Source organism: Idiotropiscis lumnitzeri, chromosome 12 (assembly GCF_059441095.1).
Source record: "Idiotropiscis lumnitzeri isolate Australia: NSW breed Sydney's pygmy pipehorse chromosome 12, RoL_Ilum_1.0, whole genome shotgun sequence".
Lineage (NCBI taxonomy): Eukaryota > Metazoa > Chordata > Actinopteri > Syngnathiformes > Syngnathidae > Idiotropiscis > Idiotropiscis lumnitzeri.
Window position 1 is genome coordinate 9,335,525 of NC_142402.1, and position 17,884 is coordinate 9,353,408.

The following is a 17,884-nucleotide window of genomic DNA, read 5'->3' on the forward strand; positions in this document are numbered from 1 at the left end:
ACACCTCAGCACACTAAATATTTCCCGTTTTTAATTTTCATTTATTGAACATATAAACATGTAATATTAAATACATCAAAACAAAATCAAATAAAAAAGATCTATAATAAGTGTTATTTTCCGATGTCGCGTCCAAGCGCAAGTTTTGTTTGTAATCTGGTTGATAAATAACAATTCCTGGTCTTGTCGACAGGTGTCGCTCTTTAACGTTAAGGATCCGTTTTTCAACCAACCAACGAAGAACAACCCAAACTCCCCGTGTCTGCAACGAAACAGCGTGTTAATGAAAATAGCAACTACGAGAACGAATTTTTAAATATTACAAAATGGTCCGTAAATTGAAGTACCACGAACAGAAGCTCCTGAAGAAGGTAGACTTTATTAACTGGGAGGTGGACAACAACATTCACGAGGTCAAAGTGTTGAGAAAATACCGGATCGAGAAGAGGGAGGACTACACCAAGTAAGCATCCGCTAACGCCTTTCGCCGTGAAACGAAGCAGACATGTATGTTAAATGAAGAGTTAAAATAGTCTTGCTGTCTTAGGTACAACAAGTTGAGTCGCAACATCAGGGACCTGGCTCAGAAAATTCGAGACCTGGACGAGAAAGATGGATTCAGAGCTCAGTGTACACATCAGCTGCTAGAAAAACTGTGAGTGGTGATTTAATTTAATACATTTTTAATATAAAGTGGGCATGAAATCACTTATTTGTGGGCTTAACGTCATTCCAATGACCAACGTGGACGTCCGGGCATGAAAATGGAGCGTACCTTCGCGAGACCGATGTTCTTCAGCTTGTGGAGAAGGTGCGCTCGATTTGCTTGCCCAACTGTCCAGAATGGAGTGGCACTTTATTCGTGGCCACAATTGACCATTTTGCGCTCGTTGTATCTTTATTGCGGACATGTATTATTATGTTATACATAATTTGTTTGCCTCTTTGTCAAGTCTTCGGGCCCCGATTTTCAAATATCATTGGGAAAGAGGAATGCATTTTCTTGTGTAAGATGAGAACTGTAATAACCCATATTGTGGTGGTTCCACTTCCCATTCAACACGCAGTGTTAAGGTAATACTTGCAAATGAAAATGAAAGCAGAAACCTCATAGTTCATGCAGCACGGATAACGAATCTTCTGGAAATTTTACTAACTGTTTTCCGCCACCCAAAATGGGTTAAAATTATAAAAGCAATGCATAGAACAACAACAGACTTTTATGAAGAATGATTCTAATATTATATATTGTTGTATTTTGTAGTCCACATTTAACCCATGACACCAATATAAGCATTTAATTGGTCAGTTTGTAAACAAGACTATGAATGAAACTCACACATTGATTTTTGTTAATAGCTACAGCACCGGACTCATCCCCACCAAACAGAATTTGTCCCTCACAGAGAAAGTCACAGCTTCATCGTTTTGCAGGTAACACTCTTCACTTCAATGCGTGTGTGTGTGTGTGCGCCCTTGGCCATTAAAAAACAGTAGCAAAAGTGTTTAACGTTGCACAAGATTACAGTTAGAAAATTAGCAGTGAGCTTATATGTACGGTATTTGTATTGTGTTGTGGAATTATTTTTTATAATAATTTAGTTTATTGCCATTATTTGTGTGTTGAAAGAAAAAAAAAAAGAAATTGGCATGATGAATCTCAAGGGGCTATCCTTTAAATGATATATGAATCTAGAATGTTTACTTAAATGTTTAAAAACAAATTGTTCTTGAAGAAAAAATGCAAATGTACTTCAAATTAAATACAACTGAGCTGTAAATGTAAATCAGCATGTCCCATCATTTCCTACACATTGATTTTCATTTATTGTAATGTTTGTTATATATGTATTTGATTTGTATTTAAATTGTTATTATTATTATTCATATGAACCAGTTCCTTTTCTTTGTTCCCGCATGATTCCATGTGACCTTCTGTCCTTCTAAAACAAAAAAACACCCTCCCACAGGAGGCGGCTTCCCTGCATCATGCTGATACTTCGAATGGCCCAGAGCCTGAAAACGGCCATCACCTTGATTGAGCAAGGACGTATCCTTTACCACTCACTTTTCTGCACATTTGTACTGGATGATTTTGACTGTCTCAGGCGAAAACATTTCAGTGAACCTTGACTTGCCTTCAGATGTGCGTGTGGGCCCAGAGGTTGTCACAGATCCAGCGTTTCTCATTACAAGGTCTGGAAAGTTATCTTCACTGAAATACTTTCAAACAAGCTGCTGCAGACTTAAATGTGAGAATGTAGGATATATATATATATATTTTAATCTTTGCAGAAATATGGAAGATTTTGTGACCTGGGTGGATTCCTCAAAGATCAAACAGCATGTCATGAATTACAATGACGAGGTAAGCATGCTCTATTATAGACTTGGAAATTATTATATTTAAAATAGACAAGATCACAGTCTTTTCACTGAGTTTAATTGGACAATTCTTCTCTTGCAGAGAGACGACTTTGACATGTTGGCGTGAATTTCTTTCTTCCCGCTCACCCGCTTCTTTCCGCAACCAGCGGGATAAAACGGCAGATGTTAAACTCTGTCATCACTGAGGAAAAAATGACCCGACAGTTCCAATTATTTGCTACCCACAAACATATGGAGACAACCAGTCTCAAAAACAACTTTTATCTTTAGTCCCCAGTCATCATTTCAAAATTGCTATGCGGTTCCAGATATAGTCAACCACTACAAATCTGGTGTGCCGTGCAGTGATTTCAGATGTTATCAAATATAATCTGGTGATGTGTAACACCAAGTCGAGAAAGCTTTCTGAGATGCTTTTGTTTTGTTTGAGCCAAAGGAGACTCCCAAGCCACATTTGTTGTTATTAAGTACATCATCTAGGTTAATCACATTTGGAAAAGAAGAATTTTGAACTAATGGATCTGATTGTGCAGCTCTGTAGTAGTAAAGTGTCTGAAAATGTGGTTTACATGGTATGTGCATATACGGCTAGCATACCAGTCTACAATATTAATATTGTTTACAAGAAAACACTTGACACTTGTATAGATTTTTTTTAATCCCCTAAGACTTACAACTCTGTTAACATTGAACAATAAACTTTTTTAGTCACAGTTTTCAAGGCTTAACTTGCAGATCTTTGTCCCACATGGTGAAACTCAGATGTCTCCCTAAAACAAAGTGTAAACATGACTCATCACCACAGTTGAACTTCTTAAACGCACAACAAAGAGCCCGCGTCCACAGCAAGACTTCCCCAAACTCGCTTGATTGTCTAGAACACGGCCATTGTTGAAACATTTACCTTCAGCATATAGTCGCTGTTGGTGCATTTATTCATTATCCCCCCTTATGTAGTTGTCCTGCAAATGAGGACAAAGCGCGCACTCGTGCATTGCCGTTAAGATGACTATCAAGGACTTTGAATAAATGCTCAAACTGCTCTCCAAACTACAACCAATGAACTCATTCCCACCCGTTAAGGCACAGTGGTAATCAAATTAAATGTGCTGCTGTCTGAGAAATCCTTCCAAAGATTGTCAAAATTCCATCAGAGCCACCAAAAGCGCACGTAGATGATGAGTGTCATGAAGAAGACTGCCACAGCAGCCACTTTGGCGTACGTGGAGCGGGTGTTGAGGTACTTGGCATCGCTGCGGTACTTCTTGGACAAGGTGGACAGATTGCTGGCTTTCGTGTCAAGAGCTGGTAGAAAAATAGACGCAAATGTAGAGCAGCAGTTTTTTTTTTGTTGAGCTATAAATTCCTTCATCGGGTACAGAAATTCTAATATACATGATCAGAGAACTAGCCATTGGATAATATCGCGATGATTGTGGTTGTAGTTTGCAGTGATGTCGTTGTGATTCACAAGCACTGTGCAGTGAGAGATTGTGTGCCCTACTGTCACTTACGTGGCCAGAAAATGATTTTTTTTTCACGAAATAATGTATCGTGAATTTTGGCCATGACAAAGAATATCTAGTCTAGTATTGCTTTGTTGTCATTTTGTAGCCAAAGAACTATGTTGAAGTGAGAGGGATGAGCTTCAATTAGTTAGGTCATACCCTTGAGGGATAAGAGATGAAAAAAAGCTTGGCGCCACCTTGTGGTATCGTTGAATAGTGTAGTTATTCAAAGCAGACGTTGCAATATTTTATTAAGTGTTCTGTATGTTTAGGGTGTGGAATCTGGACAGAACATTCGTATGTAAATATAATAAGAATCCGAATAATTTACATACCAGAAAGTGCTTCCCCACGTTGTAAAACTTCTTCAATATTGGCCACCATAATTTTTTGAACATCCTGCAGCTCCGTGTTGATACTACCCAAGTTTCTCCTGGCCCTGCTGTCAATGTATGACTTTTTGGTTTTCTGTATATATGTGTCTGGAGAAAAAGAAATACAGAATATATAAATAGATATATAAAGAGACAATGTGCAACAAAGGAAAAGGAAGACTTACCAAATTCGATGAAGGAGTATGGCCTTGTCACTGTGGATATCTTCCTCCCATACTGGTCAGAAAACTCGCCGTGAAGGTCCTCCAGGTAGGCAAAGACAATTTTCTTGGGGAAAGATGGCTCACAAAGGGACAGGTAGCAAACGCCTTCTGCTATTAAATAACTGAAAATAAGACACACAATTCAAGACATTACGCTACCAGGAAAACTGGACCTCAATGTGAACAAAGATTTTACAAATGTTTTCTCTGAAAAAATAAACAGTGAATCCCTCGCTATATTGAGGTTCGCAAATTTTAAATCTATTTTCCGCCATTTTTCTGGTAGTGTACAGGCAAGTCTGTTGTATATGTTGCTGCTCCTTAAGTAGCAAGTGTTTGTCAGCAATCAGCTAGCGGACTTTCATTAGTTGAAATTGTATGTTTTGGTTTACCATATTGGTGTTTAAATGAACAATGATTAATTTTATAGTGTTTTTTGTCATGCCAGTTTTAAAGTAAACTTCAACTGGGTTTGACAAACAGCTTGAAGCAAGCATACTCCTATTTGAAAAACTGCGAGCGAGTGGGAAGAAATGCAAAGCAATATTTTAGAAAGTGTGTTGTACTGTAATAATTCGTAATGCATTTAGACATGTGGAAGGGGAAAATCTGTATTTAGTACATGGTCTCCCTACATTGCAGATTTTCACTTAGTTAGAATGTATTTGTACCACAAATGACGGCTCACTGCACTGTGCAATTCTCATAATCTACCCATTTATTTTTTTCAAGAACTCACTTCTTGTCTTGACTTACTGAAAGCTCATGTCCTTCGCTTCCAGGGTGCAGCGGTCCGGACTTTGAGCATTGAGTTTGCGGCACAGCTGCTTGGCTTGACTCTGGTACAGTTGGAGGTCTCTTCCTGACTGGCAATAACAATACAATACAATTTTATTTTTATAGCACATTTCACAACAGATGGAGCTGAAACAAACATGGCGCCATGAAATAATTAGTTAAATACAGAAATAATTATAATATATATAATTATTTAATATTTATTCATCAGGTTTTTTTAAATTCCATATTATTCATTTCATCTTGGCACTTTCAGTCGTCCATCTGCTGTGAGGTTTTTCTTCATCAAGCAGGTACACATTTGGTTCCATATGGTTGACAACAACTAATTCCCTTCCACTAGATGGCTCAAGGCTTCTAACTTAGTGTTCAACTAAACAGGCCCACATATCATTGTGTGTGAATAACATGTAATTTAAGTATATACTCTTGTGTGATGTTTTTGTTTCATGGTGCGTCGTGAGATTTGTTTTTCCCCAACAGAATTTCACGGAATAAAGTTAATGGTACATTTTGATTTTATTACTGAAAGAATTATCCAAATTTACACGCCGAATGGTCAAATACATATTAAAAACCGGCGAAAGAGTGTTATCATAGTTGTATTATCCCGGATCGACAAGCTACCGTCAAAATATTTGAAAACATGAAAGGAGTTTGGTGAAGCGAGCTAGCGTCCCATTCAAACCTGATCATTCTCTTGCATGGAAGCGGCAAGCGGCAATCCGTCCGCCACACGAGCGATCATCGTCAGTAAAATCATCCTTCTGGAGAGCGAAAAAAATCACACGCGCAAACTTACAGCCCACAAATGCCAAACTTCCCAAAGTTTTTTTAGTTGTCAAGAAGCAGTTGCGGAAGAAATGAGGTGGACGGAAATCAGCTGTGCATCGTTGAAATGCGTCCGTGTTGCAACTGAAGCCAGTGCAGTTCAGCGGTGGATTTTCCGTCGAGTCGAATAGACCGTTTCGCACAGTCGGTTAGAAAACCAAACAGATTTTTATTTTTGAAATAATAGATTCATTTAATTGAATTGTTTCTACGGTATGGCTTGGATCTGTATTTTTTATCGACTTTAGGCTATAATCGGCAGTATCCAGCCACCGGCCACACAGCTGGCAGACGGATTTACTGCATCTCGATTTCGGATGCTGCCTCCAACCAAATGCGCAGATGCGGTCTGTCTGGCTCCAAAAAAACATTTCTGATCTGAAACCTGAAGACTGACCCCTTAACCATGGATACCCCTGAGAGGTATTTTCCTGCTTATCTTATTTGACAGTTGAAAGTCTTTGCGTCTGTGGTCATGCGAGATTGCTGTTTTTTCGTCCATTTCCCCCCTTCATTACTTATATGTGGCATTACCTTCGCCTGCCTCGATGGTAGTTTGGAAATTTAATCAAAAGCTTCATAGCTTACAGTTGCTGAATATGAATGCCCGATGAGTGATTATGGGCTACAGACAACCCAAAGGTTAAATATAAAAAAAAAATGTGGTGTTGGATCAGATAACTGCATCTGGACTCTCAGCTGGTTCATCAAGAGGGATCAATCCCTGGCCCACAGCCTGATGCAGCTCACTTTTATAGATCAGGTCTGTGGTGGATGGAGCAGCCGCCAGTTTAATCCTTGAGAGTGTAACAGAACCCCACCCCCACCTCTGGATGCACTAATCAATGACCCCACTGAAAGGCTTGGAGGGAGAGCGGGGGGGAAAAAAAGGATCCATTGTTGCTGTGCAGCTGGCACCACCGTGCACCCTCTTTGGCAAGATCAGCGCTGGTGTTCGTGGACCGAGCCCGGCTCGTCATTGTCACTCAAAGAAGGGCTGGGAATGTGATGTGCTTTAAACTGAGGGCGGTGCTGCGGCTTCATGACTAATTGATTATGAGAACTGAGTGGTTTCAAGATGCGGGTCGAGGGAATGCTGCTAGCACAGTTCTAAAAATGAGCATCTACAAGAGGTTCATCCCCCTGGTTATGGAGGTGTTGTGCTTTATGTCTACTGTAGTATTGAAATGGTCTCCCTTGGCCTGTGTGCAGTGGTGGAAGCTGGGTAGACTTGCCACAAAATGTACTCAAGTAAGAGTACTGTTACTAAGTTTGGAATGATGTCACTCATGTAAAAGTAACATGCACGATTTATATCCCCCAAATTACTAAGTAAATTTAGCATGTTACTTCCACCTCTGCACTTAATAATGAAGTTAATAATAACACAATAACACAAACAAATGAGACACTGCCCATCCAAATTTGTTTGAATTTCTTTCAGGACTTTTTTACTTTCACTTATGCATAGGAGTAGAAGCAGTCTATCTGCTTTAACCAGTCTTTTGTTGTACTCAAGTATTTATATTTCATAAGTACAGTACTCCTGATTGTCTCTCTTCCGTCCAGACTTGACGGTGATGCTTGCGAGTGAGGAGGAGTGAGGCTGAGGAGGAGGAGGAGGAGGAGGAGATGGGCTGCACCTCCACTAAGCAGGTGTCTGCAGTGCCCAACAGTGAAGAGGACCAGAGCAAAACCCACAGCAATGGAGACCTCTTCTCTGGTCAGTTGACTGCCGACATCCATCCAACTGGTCAACAGCAAATATTAATTAGAGATTGCTTTCGCTGCGTTCAAAACTGTCTTAGAGATATTTTACTTTATTTTTTTAAAGTTTGACCAGCTTAGGCAACACAGATTGTACCATGCGTTTTAATTTATACTCTAGCTATGACGTTTCAGAAAAACATCCACCAATTTCTTAACGTAACCCTTAATTCATAATATTATTAAATAATGTATTACGATCGTCCATATTATATTATTGGTATTATGAAATCCTGAAAAAACAATCCTATTTAAAAAAAAAAAAGTGCCAAATTTAGTTGGTCAGTGTTATTCGAGAGCCACACTATACAACGTACAACAACAAAATAGTGCACTGTCTTGAGTGAAACCTTCAGAGAAATATACATTTATAACAAAATATTATCTTCACAGTTTTCTATTTTTGTGTTATTTCTTTGCCGTGGAACCTATCCTCAGATATTTGCGAAAAATCTTTGTTGAGTTTTTATTGCACTTTAATCCGCTAAAATGCCACACGCAGGATTGGCTAATAGGAAAGTAGTAATTGATGTCAAGGAAATACGTTGACTTGACATATCTCGACTGAGAGACTAACATCTTTCTATGTTGTGGAGGAGAAACGTTTGCTTGTTCTTTTGCAGTTCTCTACATATATATCTTATTTTAAGTGTATTAATGTAAGATGAGTTTGAAATGATGTTTAAGTGTTTTGGGATCATAATTTGTAGGATATTAATGAAGGAAATTAACATTTTCTCAGTGTCAATTACGAACAGCAAGTTTACTGTATTATGTATGATAGAAGATGTTTACATAGTTTTTTTTTTGTGAATCTACTAGCATAATTACTGGTCTTTTTTTTTTTTTTTAAAAAACAATATTAAACACAGCAAAAAACCCCCAAAACAAAACAGTTTTGAGCATGCACATGGTATTTCTCATCGATATTGTGAGAGTAAATTCTAAACGACTTCTGCCGTTAGGCTAACATTATTGTGGTTTGTAGTTTGCGGCGCACCACATCATCAAGAGATGATTTATATTTCCTCTAATATTTGCATGCAACCAGTATTTTAGACGCTCGCTCTGTGAAAGCGTGGGAGTCAGAGGAGGACGGGGCAGCCGCACAAGTGTGAGAGAAAACACGGCGAGAGGAGAATCAGGCTGACACATCCTGTGTTTGCCACTCGCCAGGCTTTGTGAGGAGAGGATTTGGGCCGCGGCGTGCGAAATCAAGCACATAATTACTTAGCCCAGAACTGAAGTGTGAGAACTGCATGTTAACCGAGAGGAGAGGGAGGATTTGAGCCGCGAGTGGGCCGGCGGGCGTTGCTGTCGCAGATTAATACAAGGAGATGTGCTCTTCTCTGCCTCTTTTGTCTCTCCCACTTGCTCGCAGATGAGTACAAGATGAAAGGAGTGGAGAAAGTCAAGTACATCAGTGGACAAGAGGCAGGAGGGGACGGCCAGGACAGCACGGTTTGTTACATGTGATATTATTATCGTACCGTGTATATTGATTTACGTATCAACTGGGATGTGGACGCGTACATTTGTTTTCTAATGAATGAATGAAAAGCTGATTTTCACTCCCGTTAAAAAACATGAAGATCTTCAATCTTGAGATGACATAATGCTGCGTTGCTCTCACAGTGAGAGGGATGAGGTGGAGTTTTACAAAACTTCTCAAACAGTTCAAACGTTCCGGAGTTGAAAGATTTTTTCCTATGCTCTTTTTAACTATTTCAATATTAATTAGTGATAGACCGATATGCTTTTGTCAAGGCCGATACCGATTATTAGTAGACATGGAAGGCGATAACCAATATTTGAAGCAGATATTAATTTGTTGAAAAAAAAGGGTAAAATGGTGTCAATATTTAGAAAAATAAAAACTCAAAAACTTGACTTAGTTTAAATGCCTTTAAACATATTTTTATGAAACAACTTGAGTGATTTACAACATGTTAAAGCTTTTTTAGATTTTCGAAAATAGACAACTTAGTTTTAAAAGACTAACAAAAAGTGCACGGAGCTTCCAGGCTCAGCTCCATGTCTTATGGTTGAATAAGAACATCTCTTTAAAGTTTACTACAGCAAATAGTTTTCTATTAGTTGTGAGTTGCAGTAGACTGACATCATTACAATTTTGGCAAAGCCTTACCTTCCTCTGCTCACGGGACCTCTCCCAAAGTGCGTGTTGAATCGAGGTGAAAAAGCAAACAGGCAGCTTAGTGCTCATTGGCTGCTACTCACTGCACAAGGAACCAATCAGATGGTGCTGTGAGCTGGCCAATCTGCTTCTGCAGGCAGGGCCACCAGCACAACAGAGAGAGAAATAAGGTTCTGCAGCGAGCCAAAACAAACCAGTTTTTAATTTATCGGCCTTGAAAGTTATAAAAAAAGTATAAATATAGTATAAGTATGGTAGATACAAGTAATATGCGCGTAAAATCCGATTTTATTCAAAAGATGCAAGTGCATTGTATCTAATCGCTCCACTGTAAAATAACTGAATAATCGATAGTCGATAACAATGAAGGACTACAGAAATCAGAGCATAATTATTGTTGCGAGGCTGAAATCAGGAGTTTCGGACAATTTGAAGTTAAATGATGGTTCATTGCTCATACTGTATATATAAAGTATATAATCAGTTGTGTTGCAATCGGGAGAGATGAAAAACATCCAGGAAATTGGCCTTCAAGGAACAGGATTGAAGACACGCCCATGGCATAATTATTGGCACCGCTGGTTCAGATGTGTTCTTGAGCTTCGTTTTTTTTCTCTAAATAATATTTGACCAAACATTTTAAGACAGATAAAATTTAAATAAAAGTTAAAAAAGAAAATCCAACCTTTAATTTGCGTGTCTTAATTCAGTGGAGGAAACAATCCCTCATTAAAAAAAATATTTACATTAAAATTATTTGCAGGCCTGAGGTTAATACTTTGTACAACCTCCTTTTGCCAACAAAAAAAGGTGATACTTTATGTACATGTAGACATCAATTGTCTATATTTTAATATTGATAATTGTTTTTGTTTTTTTTCTCAAGCAGGAGAAAAGTGCTTTACTTGGAAAAAGTCCACACATGGATGAGACAGGATCTAATGAAGATGGAAAGATACTGTAAGAATCCTTTGCATTTCCATATCAACTTGCAATTGTGCATCATTTTGATTCAAGGCTATCATGTCACCCTGCGCACCTCTAACTTGTTTTGTTCTCACAGGAGCATTCATTCCTCAGAAAGCCAGCAAGAATTCTTCAGGATGCTTGATGAGAAAATTGAAAAGGTATGATGTAAGCACATGTGGGTTTATACCCTTATAAGACCAGTTGACATCATTGAGGATAATGTGCCGACTGCGGCAAAACTGCAGCAAGGACGACACGAGACGACAACAACAACAACCGGCCTCAATGAGTCAACTTGCTATATGAAAGTGGCGTTATTGGAAATGCAAGTGGTACCTTACCAGTTTAATTAATTGGGGACCACGCAATTCAAAACACTTGAATAAAAAATTATAATGAATGGAAATGAATCCATTCCACTCCTCCCCCCTAAAAAACAGGGAAAAATACATTATAAAAAGGTGTTTTTTTTGTAATAAGGAAAATAGCACTTTATAATATTTCACTCTATAAAAAAATTTATTTATAACATTTTAAATAGAATGTGTTGTTGTGTGTAAAGGACTAAGTTTTTGCGGCTCTTCCTGGTGTGTGCGATTTAGCCACCAGGTGGCAGTATAATACAATCAAGTAGCCAAATCAACATAAGCTGCTTTTATTTCACACATCGTATAACGGATGCTTTTGAGTATTTTGATCGTGTGTCTACATACTTTGCTTCAGCATATGTGACCAAATATCTTTTTGCCTAGCATTGTGATTATTGATGCTAATCATTAGCACATCGATTACATTTTCCGTTATGTTAGCATTAATCTAGTGGATGCACAGCTGTTTAGTTGATTGAAATAACTCAACCTGATGTTCTATTTGACGTTTAATTTGACAGTAAAGATCAAATGGGGGTGGCATTAAACATATAATCTTTTTCAAAGAATTGTTCACCATTTACCCAACTGCTATTGTTGTGACGTGAGCTGAGTTAGCGGTCTCTAAACTGCACTCGTATCTCAAGTTTGTAAAAACTTTTTAAGTCAGGTCACTCTCATCTCAAGGCAGAACTGCATGGATTTTCTCTACTGCGTGTCTTTAGAAATCTGTTTATTTTGGATTTTTCCCAGTTTCCTGTTGTGCAACTGAAAGTTATGGTTCTGACTAAAAAATAACTCTGTTAAAGTTGAAGTCAAGTCAAAATTTCTCTCTGTAATATCTTGCATGTGCCCGTGTTTAATTAAACACGGTACCGGTATCTCAGGCGCAGACATTTTAACATTCTGTTGCTCTCTGCCGTTGACTGGAATTGAAGTCAAAGTGCCCTCAGCTTTATTTGAGAATGTCACATTGTAAAAATGATTCTACTTAGCTCTCATTCCACCAATGCAATATTATTCAGAATATTGTGTTTAGACTAGTTGGGGCATGCTGAACAAATATTATTGCAATGAACATTTTTGACTCGACGTCCACTTTTTTTTTTAGAAATTTGCATTTGTGATTACGGGAATATGATTATATTTTATATCACTCTTAGGGGAGAGATTACTGCTCAGAGGAGGAAGACATGACATAGCACCATGATCAAGCAACCATCAGCCATCCGATGGAGCGGATGTCACTGTTGCAATGGACAGCATCATTCCACCTGTCGAAAGTGCAGAAGGACAAAACTCCACGGAGAAACTTCTTGCCCTCCTGCTCAACTAATCAAAGACACTTCACGAGTTGAGAAGACTTCGGTTCAGTTTACTTTATTGAAAAGCCATCACAGGATGTCAGGGATTTCCAGAACAAGAGGAACTCTTTGCTTGGATTGCGCCTCAAAGTCAGTAAACCCGGCTGGATGTTTAGGACAAGTCAGAAGATAGGGCTTCATGCATGAATGTTTCTGATTTTTCACTTAATTATAATTAGGGGGGCAAATAAGATGCATATATTATTCCATCTCCTAATTTGATCAGAAATTGGATGCCCCCAATACATGGATTCATGGGCAAAACAAATGTTGGGGAAAAAAAAAAGAAGAATCTTACTCCGCAATGAGAATTCCTTTGACTGGAGTCATATTTTCATTATTTTGAATTGATGTTTCAAATCAACTAACATGTGGCTTACAGAGACTTTTAGCCTGGTGATGGAAAAAAATGAAGCAATTAAACAAGCAGTGCGTTCAATTACAGAGCAAAACTGTGCTTACAGAAGTTTCATGCATGAGGCCCACTGTCCCCATCTGCCTCCCTGAAAGGTCCCCAAGTTGGCTTCTGCATTCCAGGAAAAAAGAAAAAACACTTTTGTACAATTTCTGGGCCAAAACTAAATGTCTGTGTGTCTTCCCACATTTCTTTCTAATATACTTATGTGAAACAAGGCTCAGGGTTGCGTCCTGTCATCACCGCACATTAAAACACTCACATGCACTCACACGGTCGGCATACTACGTAACAACCCGCTTCAATATCGCGTCCAGATGAACCCCGCTTGGGTCAAGTCACGTATTATTCCGAGTCTGTATTTCACTCACCAGTGTTGCTGTGTAAGTCAATGTTGGTCTTTTGTTTTTCTAGAAAAATAAAAGGTTGTTGAATTTTTTTTAACTGATTTCTGCTGCTGTTGACTTAAATGTGTTAACTAAAACTGGCATCAAAAGTAAAAGCTCAACCTGCGCCAACTAATTTCTCCACTTTTGGCATAAAACTCTTTGAGCACTTATTCTCTATAACCTTGATAGTGTGTTAGTATGATCTTTGTCCTTTGGACAATTCCTTGCACTATGCTAGGAACACATTTTCCACTACTAGTGCCACAATTGTATGACATTTCTGCACACCAATAGGACAACCACATGTTGGTATTGGGAAAAACTGTACTAGTGGACATCTGCACGCTACTTGAACTACTTTTAAAGCACAAGATAGTAACTGGCAGAACTGCACGTCATTAGTAGTACTAGTAGCATTCAGTAGCTAACTACTGCACAGATTTGCCTCACTAGTAGCATGTAGTTGTCCTACTTGTTTGCCAAAGAAATTTCACAGGTTAAGGAAATGTCCAACTTGTTGCATGTAGTTTCACACTAGTAGTGTTTAATTGTATACGTATAGATAAATAAAAGTAAACATGTAAGCAAGCATTTTGGGTCACAGGACCTCTGATCAAGTAGATTTGGCGTCACCAGCAAACTGAGTGCAAACTCCTTCAGCATCCAAGCAGGGCATCATAGATGCTTAACGCCAGTGCAGCTCAACGTCCAAACACATGCACCATCATTTGTGCTTCCCACCGGGCGTCTACGGCTGCTGTCGTCTCTTCCTGTGCTGCCGACGTCCCGAGTCCTGGAAGGGGCCTACTGGTGGGTCGGGGGTCACCAAGCCATCGGTCAATCTCTGGTAGACCAGCGTGGAGTCCGAGGCCACCGCACACAGCAGCATTGGAAAACCTCGGTCCAGAACCTGTCGTATGCTGGTCGGGAAGAAAGTAAATACATTTTGATTATGGGTTGTAATTTATAAACTTCTCAACTTGTCAATTGAATTTGTAGCCAAATGCTTGGAGGAAAATTTCAAGTTAGTAGCTGAACAAACACAAATGTATTGGACTTAAGAGTTACTGGAAATACAACTGAATCATACTTAACAATTGTACTGAAAAGGATTTTTTTTAAAAAAGAAAAGAAAGCAACAAAGTTTGTACATTTAATTTGACGATTCTTTGCGCCACTGGAGGGAGGCCACGTACCAACACGCCTTGAGCGGGTTCCTACCATTTACTAACATGGTCCTGTCTTCTTGTTGACGATAAAAATGGCTTGCAGATTTACATAAGGGCATACTCATATTTACTCAAACATAAACAATGTGCCTTCCAGTCCATGAAAAAGAGGAGGATGTTTGTCTCTCACTCGTTGTGGCTTAGAGAGCGATGCACAGGCAGCGGCAGAACTGACTGGATGGTCGATCCTTCCTTCTCTTTCGCCTCCAGCAAAACCAGCTTGAGTTCATCACTTTTAACACAAGACACCTCTTTCCAGTGACGCACTGCAAACAAGCAAAAATAAATAAATAAATAAATAATGAAGAAAACTAGATCAAACAAAAGGTGAAAATCAAGATCCAATCTCAAGTATGCGCTTGACAGCTTTGGCATACTAGTAGGAAAACTAAATGTACTGTAAATCCGCACTTGCTTCACAGAACAATTATGGCTTGACAGCGTCTGAGCATCAACTTTTGTTGACATTTTTCTTAAATTGCTTCATGCACCTTCTGCAAAACATTTTATAACATTCTGCAGCAATATTTAACAAAGAACTTCAAATGATGTCCAGCTAAAAAATTTTTCCCCATAGATTTTTATGAGTATTTCTGACAATTTATTTCATCCAGTTTCTCCTTAATGAGCGATATCAGTAAAGTTTCATGTGTAGTGTGCAAAGGTCTACCATTTCCAGCTACTATAGCAGTCAGAATGAAAAAAAAACCATTTTATTTGACAAATGTTGATTTGTGACGCATTACCCTGGAATATGGAATTTGTCGAGGGTCCTTAACACAGACGAACATACACATACAATATAGACGCAAATATAGCTATGATGGAGCACATGGGCATATAAGAGGTGAATGTTAGCAAATATCGAACATCTGGCAAACATTTACCGGCTCACAAAAATCCATTTTCAAACCTGAAACATTCCAGGCTCGGGATGTGGACTTGCATCCGTTATTAAAATACCCGCTGAGAGGGGGCACTTAAATAAGCACGTCCAACACATTTACTTTATTTATGAGGAAAAAAAGCTTCTTTTTTTTTTTTAAATGGAAACTTTGACCATTTAAATTACCACAGTCTCTGTAAATAATACAATGATCAGTATCATATTTATTTTTACTGCTGGAAAACAACAATAAGTGAATGTTTTACTCTCTCTTCACAGAGGTTGCTTGGACTTCTCTCTTCCATTTAATGTCCCTACTGCAGTGTTCACTGAAGCACCAAATCTTTGAATCTGCACATCTCCAACATCTCTATTGATAACATTGCGCATGATATATTGCCCATGCCTAATAATAATTATTATTAGTCAATTATAAAATTCTACCAGAAAACAATGTTTAAACAGCGAATCCTATAGTGCGCCATTCACGTTTAACATAAAGTATCTCCACATGGCTGACATTGGCTCATACCTGGAAAGCATGTCATGCTTGTAAAATGTGGTGTCGGTGACGTGGAATCGGAGCATTCTTAGAATTACAGTAGTACAAGTACACAGTAGCGACACTATACTGGCATTGGGATGGGGAAATCCCCTGCAGAAAAGTCAGGATGTAGTGGAGAACAAATGAGGGGGAAAAAAAGTTCCTCTTCTAGTCTACTAACAAACATACCCTCAGTGAGGTCCATGAAAACAAGGAAAGCAGCATGGACTTGTTCACTGTCTTCCACTTCGAGGCTCTCTAACTTTGCATACTGAATAAGATAAGCAGACGGTGTATATTAGCAGCACATTTATTGAGCAAGTCGATAAATCGTGTCATACTAAACACACTCACCGCTGGGTGCAGCAGCATCCAGTTTGGCGACTTTCCTGCCATGTCCACGACTATGCTGAGATACACTCAAAAATTGCGCTGCAGCCACGCCGCTGGGGGCAGGACGTGTGTGACGCGTGGATGTTAAGCACTTTCCACGCGCTTTATCATGGCGGTTTCACGATTATAGTTGTCGACTGTCGTACTCATTCAATCATATTGGCGTAGACGCGGATATATCAAATAAGATAGTGGAGTTATTTTGCGTGCCACCCAGTGCCGGGACATCAACTGAATATTTTCGAGCACATCCGCTCACCAGATGAGTGTGTGCAACACTTAAATATGTTCGTCACGGAACATGCAACATGTAAGGTTCCAACAAACGATTTGTGAAACATGTTATTTAAAAACATAAATTAATAATAGTAATGGAAAAAGAGTAAATACACTTTTAGGGAAAATTGATAACATGCAACAAATACTACAATACAACAAACCGTTTAATGACGTAAATCCTCTGCAGACCGGATTGGTGGGCCATTGACACATAAACGTACACAAATGATACAATCATACACGTCTTCATTATTTAATTTTACATTCACATAGGAAATCACATCTGAAGTAAAAAACTAATTTGTTTTTGCTAACTGGACAATGCAAATGATAAAATAGCTCTCTAGTTATAGCCCATACAAAAAACATAGCGTGCATTTCACAGATTTTTTTTCTTCTTCTTTTCTCTAATTACATGTAAATTATAATGTATTTTATACATAGACCACCTTTGGCCATTTCGTTTTTGGTGGTATTTGCAGATATTTTATTTGTTTTTCCACAGATTATAATTGTATTTCATTTTAATGAAAGAGGTTATTTGGTTATTAAAGGTTTGAATTTTCTAGTCATTTAGTTTGAGGATTTTATGTTCAATTATTTAAAGAAAGATGGTTTGGGGATCTAGGGTCTCAGTCTTGGAGCTAATGATTGAATCTACACAAATTTCAGTTCATTTTCATTGCTTACGCTCCCAAGTAACTGTCATATTGTTTTCACAAATATGTGAATAGTCAAAAATATCAACAAAATGCATAGGTTTATGTAAAACAGTATCAAAATTTTACACCGGCCTAATGGGAGGAGGCACAGTAAGATTTCTTTTCTCTTCAACTTGTTGCTCCTTTAATACACACGAATCAACAACGCATACACATCATAAACCAATACACGCAAGTGTATATTCTCTGCCTCTCATGCATATTACGGATAAAAATATTCAATCGTGTTGTTTCGACGGAATAGGCTAGTTACTTAGTTATTCTTATCAAGATGCCCGTTA

General features: G+C 38.5%; 4 protein-coding genes across 5 annotated transcripts; 2 read left to right on the plus strand and 2 right to left on the minus strand.

Moving 5' to 3' along the window:
- The first annotated feature begins 193 nt into the window (after positions 1–193).
- imp3 (IMP U3 small nucleolar ribonucleoprotein 3) lies at positions 194–3,104 on the plus strand. Its single transcript, XM_088310446.1, has 7 exons — positions 194–463; positions 548–655; positions 1,360–1,434; positions 1,971–2,050; positions 2,145–2,196; positions 2,296–2,368; positions 2,468–3,104. The coding sequence occupies exons 1-7, from the start codon at positions 327–329 to the stop codon at positions 2,492–2,494; spliced, it is 552 nt and encodes a 183-aa protein (XP_088166572.1). The 5' UTR covers positions 194–326; the 3' UTR covers positions 2,495–3,104.
- Positions 3,027–6,226, minus strand: sec22ba (SEC22 homolog B, vesicle trafficking protein a). The gene is made up of 5 exons (XM_088310445.1): positions 5,981–6,226; positions 5,251–5,360; positions 4,456–4,616; positions 4,232–4,378; positions 3,027–3,693 (listed from the first exon to the last, which is right to left on the minus strand). The coding sequence occupies exons 1-5, from the start codon at positions 6,053–6,055 to the stop codon at positions 3,539–3,541; spliced, it is 648 nt and encodes a 215-aa protein (XP_088166571.1). The 5' UTR covers positions 6,056–6,226; the 3' UTR covers positions 3,027–3,538.
- Positions 6,177–13,609, plus strand: LOC148325790 (uncharacterized protein C1orf21 homolog). Of its 2 annotated transcripts, none has more exons than XM_088310448.1 (6): positions 6,177–6,546; positions 7,693–7,846; positions 9,272–9,351; positions 10,932–11,005; positions 11,109–11,172; positions 12,546–13,609. In XM_088310448.1, exons 2-6 carry the CDS (start codon positions 7,756–7,758, stop codon positions 12,582–12,584), a joined length of 348 nt encoding a protein of 115 aa, XP_088166574.1. In that variant the 5' UTR covers positions 6,177–6,546; positions 7,693–7,755; the 3' UTR covers positions 12,585–13,609. The 2 variants fall into 2 exon arrangements, with proteins under 2 accessions (XP_088166574.1, XP_088166575.1); XM_088310449.1 differs by having other exon boundaries at positions 6,181–6,546; positions 10,935–11,005.
- tsen15 (TSEN15 tRNA splicing endonuclease subunit) lies at positions 12,747–16,876 on the minus strand. The gene is made up of 4 exons (XM_088310447.1): positions 16,564–16,876; positions 16,399–16,480; positions 14,910–15,045; positions 12,747–14,470 (listed from the first exon to the last, which is right to left on the minus strand). The coding sequence occupies exons 1-4, from the start codon at positions 16,603–16,605 to the stop codon at positions 14,299–14,301; spliced, it is 432 nt and encodes a 143-aa protein (XP_088166573.1). The 5' UTR covers positions 16,606–16,876; the 3' UTR covers positions 12,747–14,298.
- Between the last annotated feature and the right edge of the window lie 1,008 nt (positions 16,877–17,884).

Bases quoted from the DNA above. Each gene is read 5' to 3' on its own strand.
- imp3 (XM_088310446.1), top strand. From the start codon at position 327: ATGGTCCGTAAATTGAAGTACCACGAACAGAAGCTCCTGAAGAAGGTA. The intron at 1,435-1,970 runs GTAACACTCTTC...ACCCTCCCACAG, and splicing joins ACAGCTTCATCGTTTTGCAG to GAGGCGGCTTCCCTGCATCA. The intron at 2,369-2,467 runs GTAAGCATGCTC...CTTCTCTTGCAG, and splicing joins TCATGAATTACAATGACGAG to AGAGACGACTTTGACATGTT.
- sec22ba (XM_088310445.1), bottom strand. From the start codon at position 6,055: ATGATTTTACTGACGATGATCGCTCGTGTGGCGGACGGATTGCCGCTT. The intron at 4,379-4,455 runs GTAAGTCTTCCT...CTTTTTCTCCAG, and splicing joins ATACTCCTTCATCGAATTTG to ACACATATATACAGAAAACC. The intron at 3,694-4,231 runs GTATGTAAATTA...TTTTTCTACCAG, and splicing joins ACGTGGGGAAGCACTTTCTG to CTCTTGACACGAAAGCCAGC.
- LOC148325790 (XM_088310448.1), top strand. From the start codon at position 7,756: ATGGGCTGCACCTCCACTAAGCAGGTGTCTGCAGTGCCCAACAGTGAA. The intron at 9,352-10,931 runs GTTTGTTACATG...TTTTTTCTCAAG, and splicing joins GGGACGGCCAGGACAGCACG to CAGGAGAAAAGTGCTTTACT. The intron at 11,006-11,108 runs GTAAGAATCCTT...TTGTTCTCACAG, and splicing joins AATGAAGATGGAAAGATACT to GAGCATTCATTCCTCAGAAA.
- tsen15 (XM_088310447.1), bottom strand. From the start codon at position 16,605: ATGGCAGGAAAGTCGCCAAACTGGATGCTGCTGCACCCAGCG. The intron at 15,046-16,398 runs GTATGTTTGTTA...GCTTGTTTGCAG, and splicing joins TTTCATGGACCTCACTGAGG to TGCGTCACTGGAAAGAGGTG. The intron at 14,471-14,909 runs GTGAGAGACAAA...CTTCCCGACCAG, and splicing joins CGCTCTCTAAGCCACAACGA to CATACGACAGGTTCTGGACC.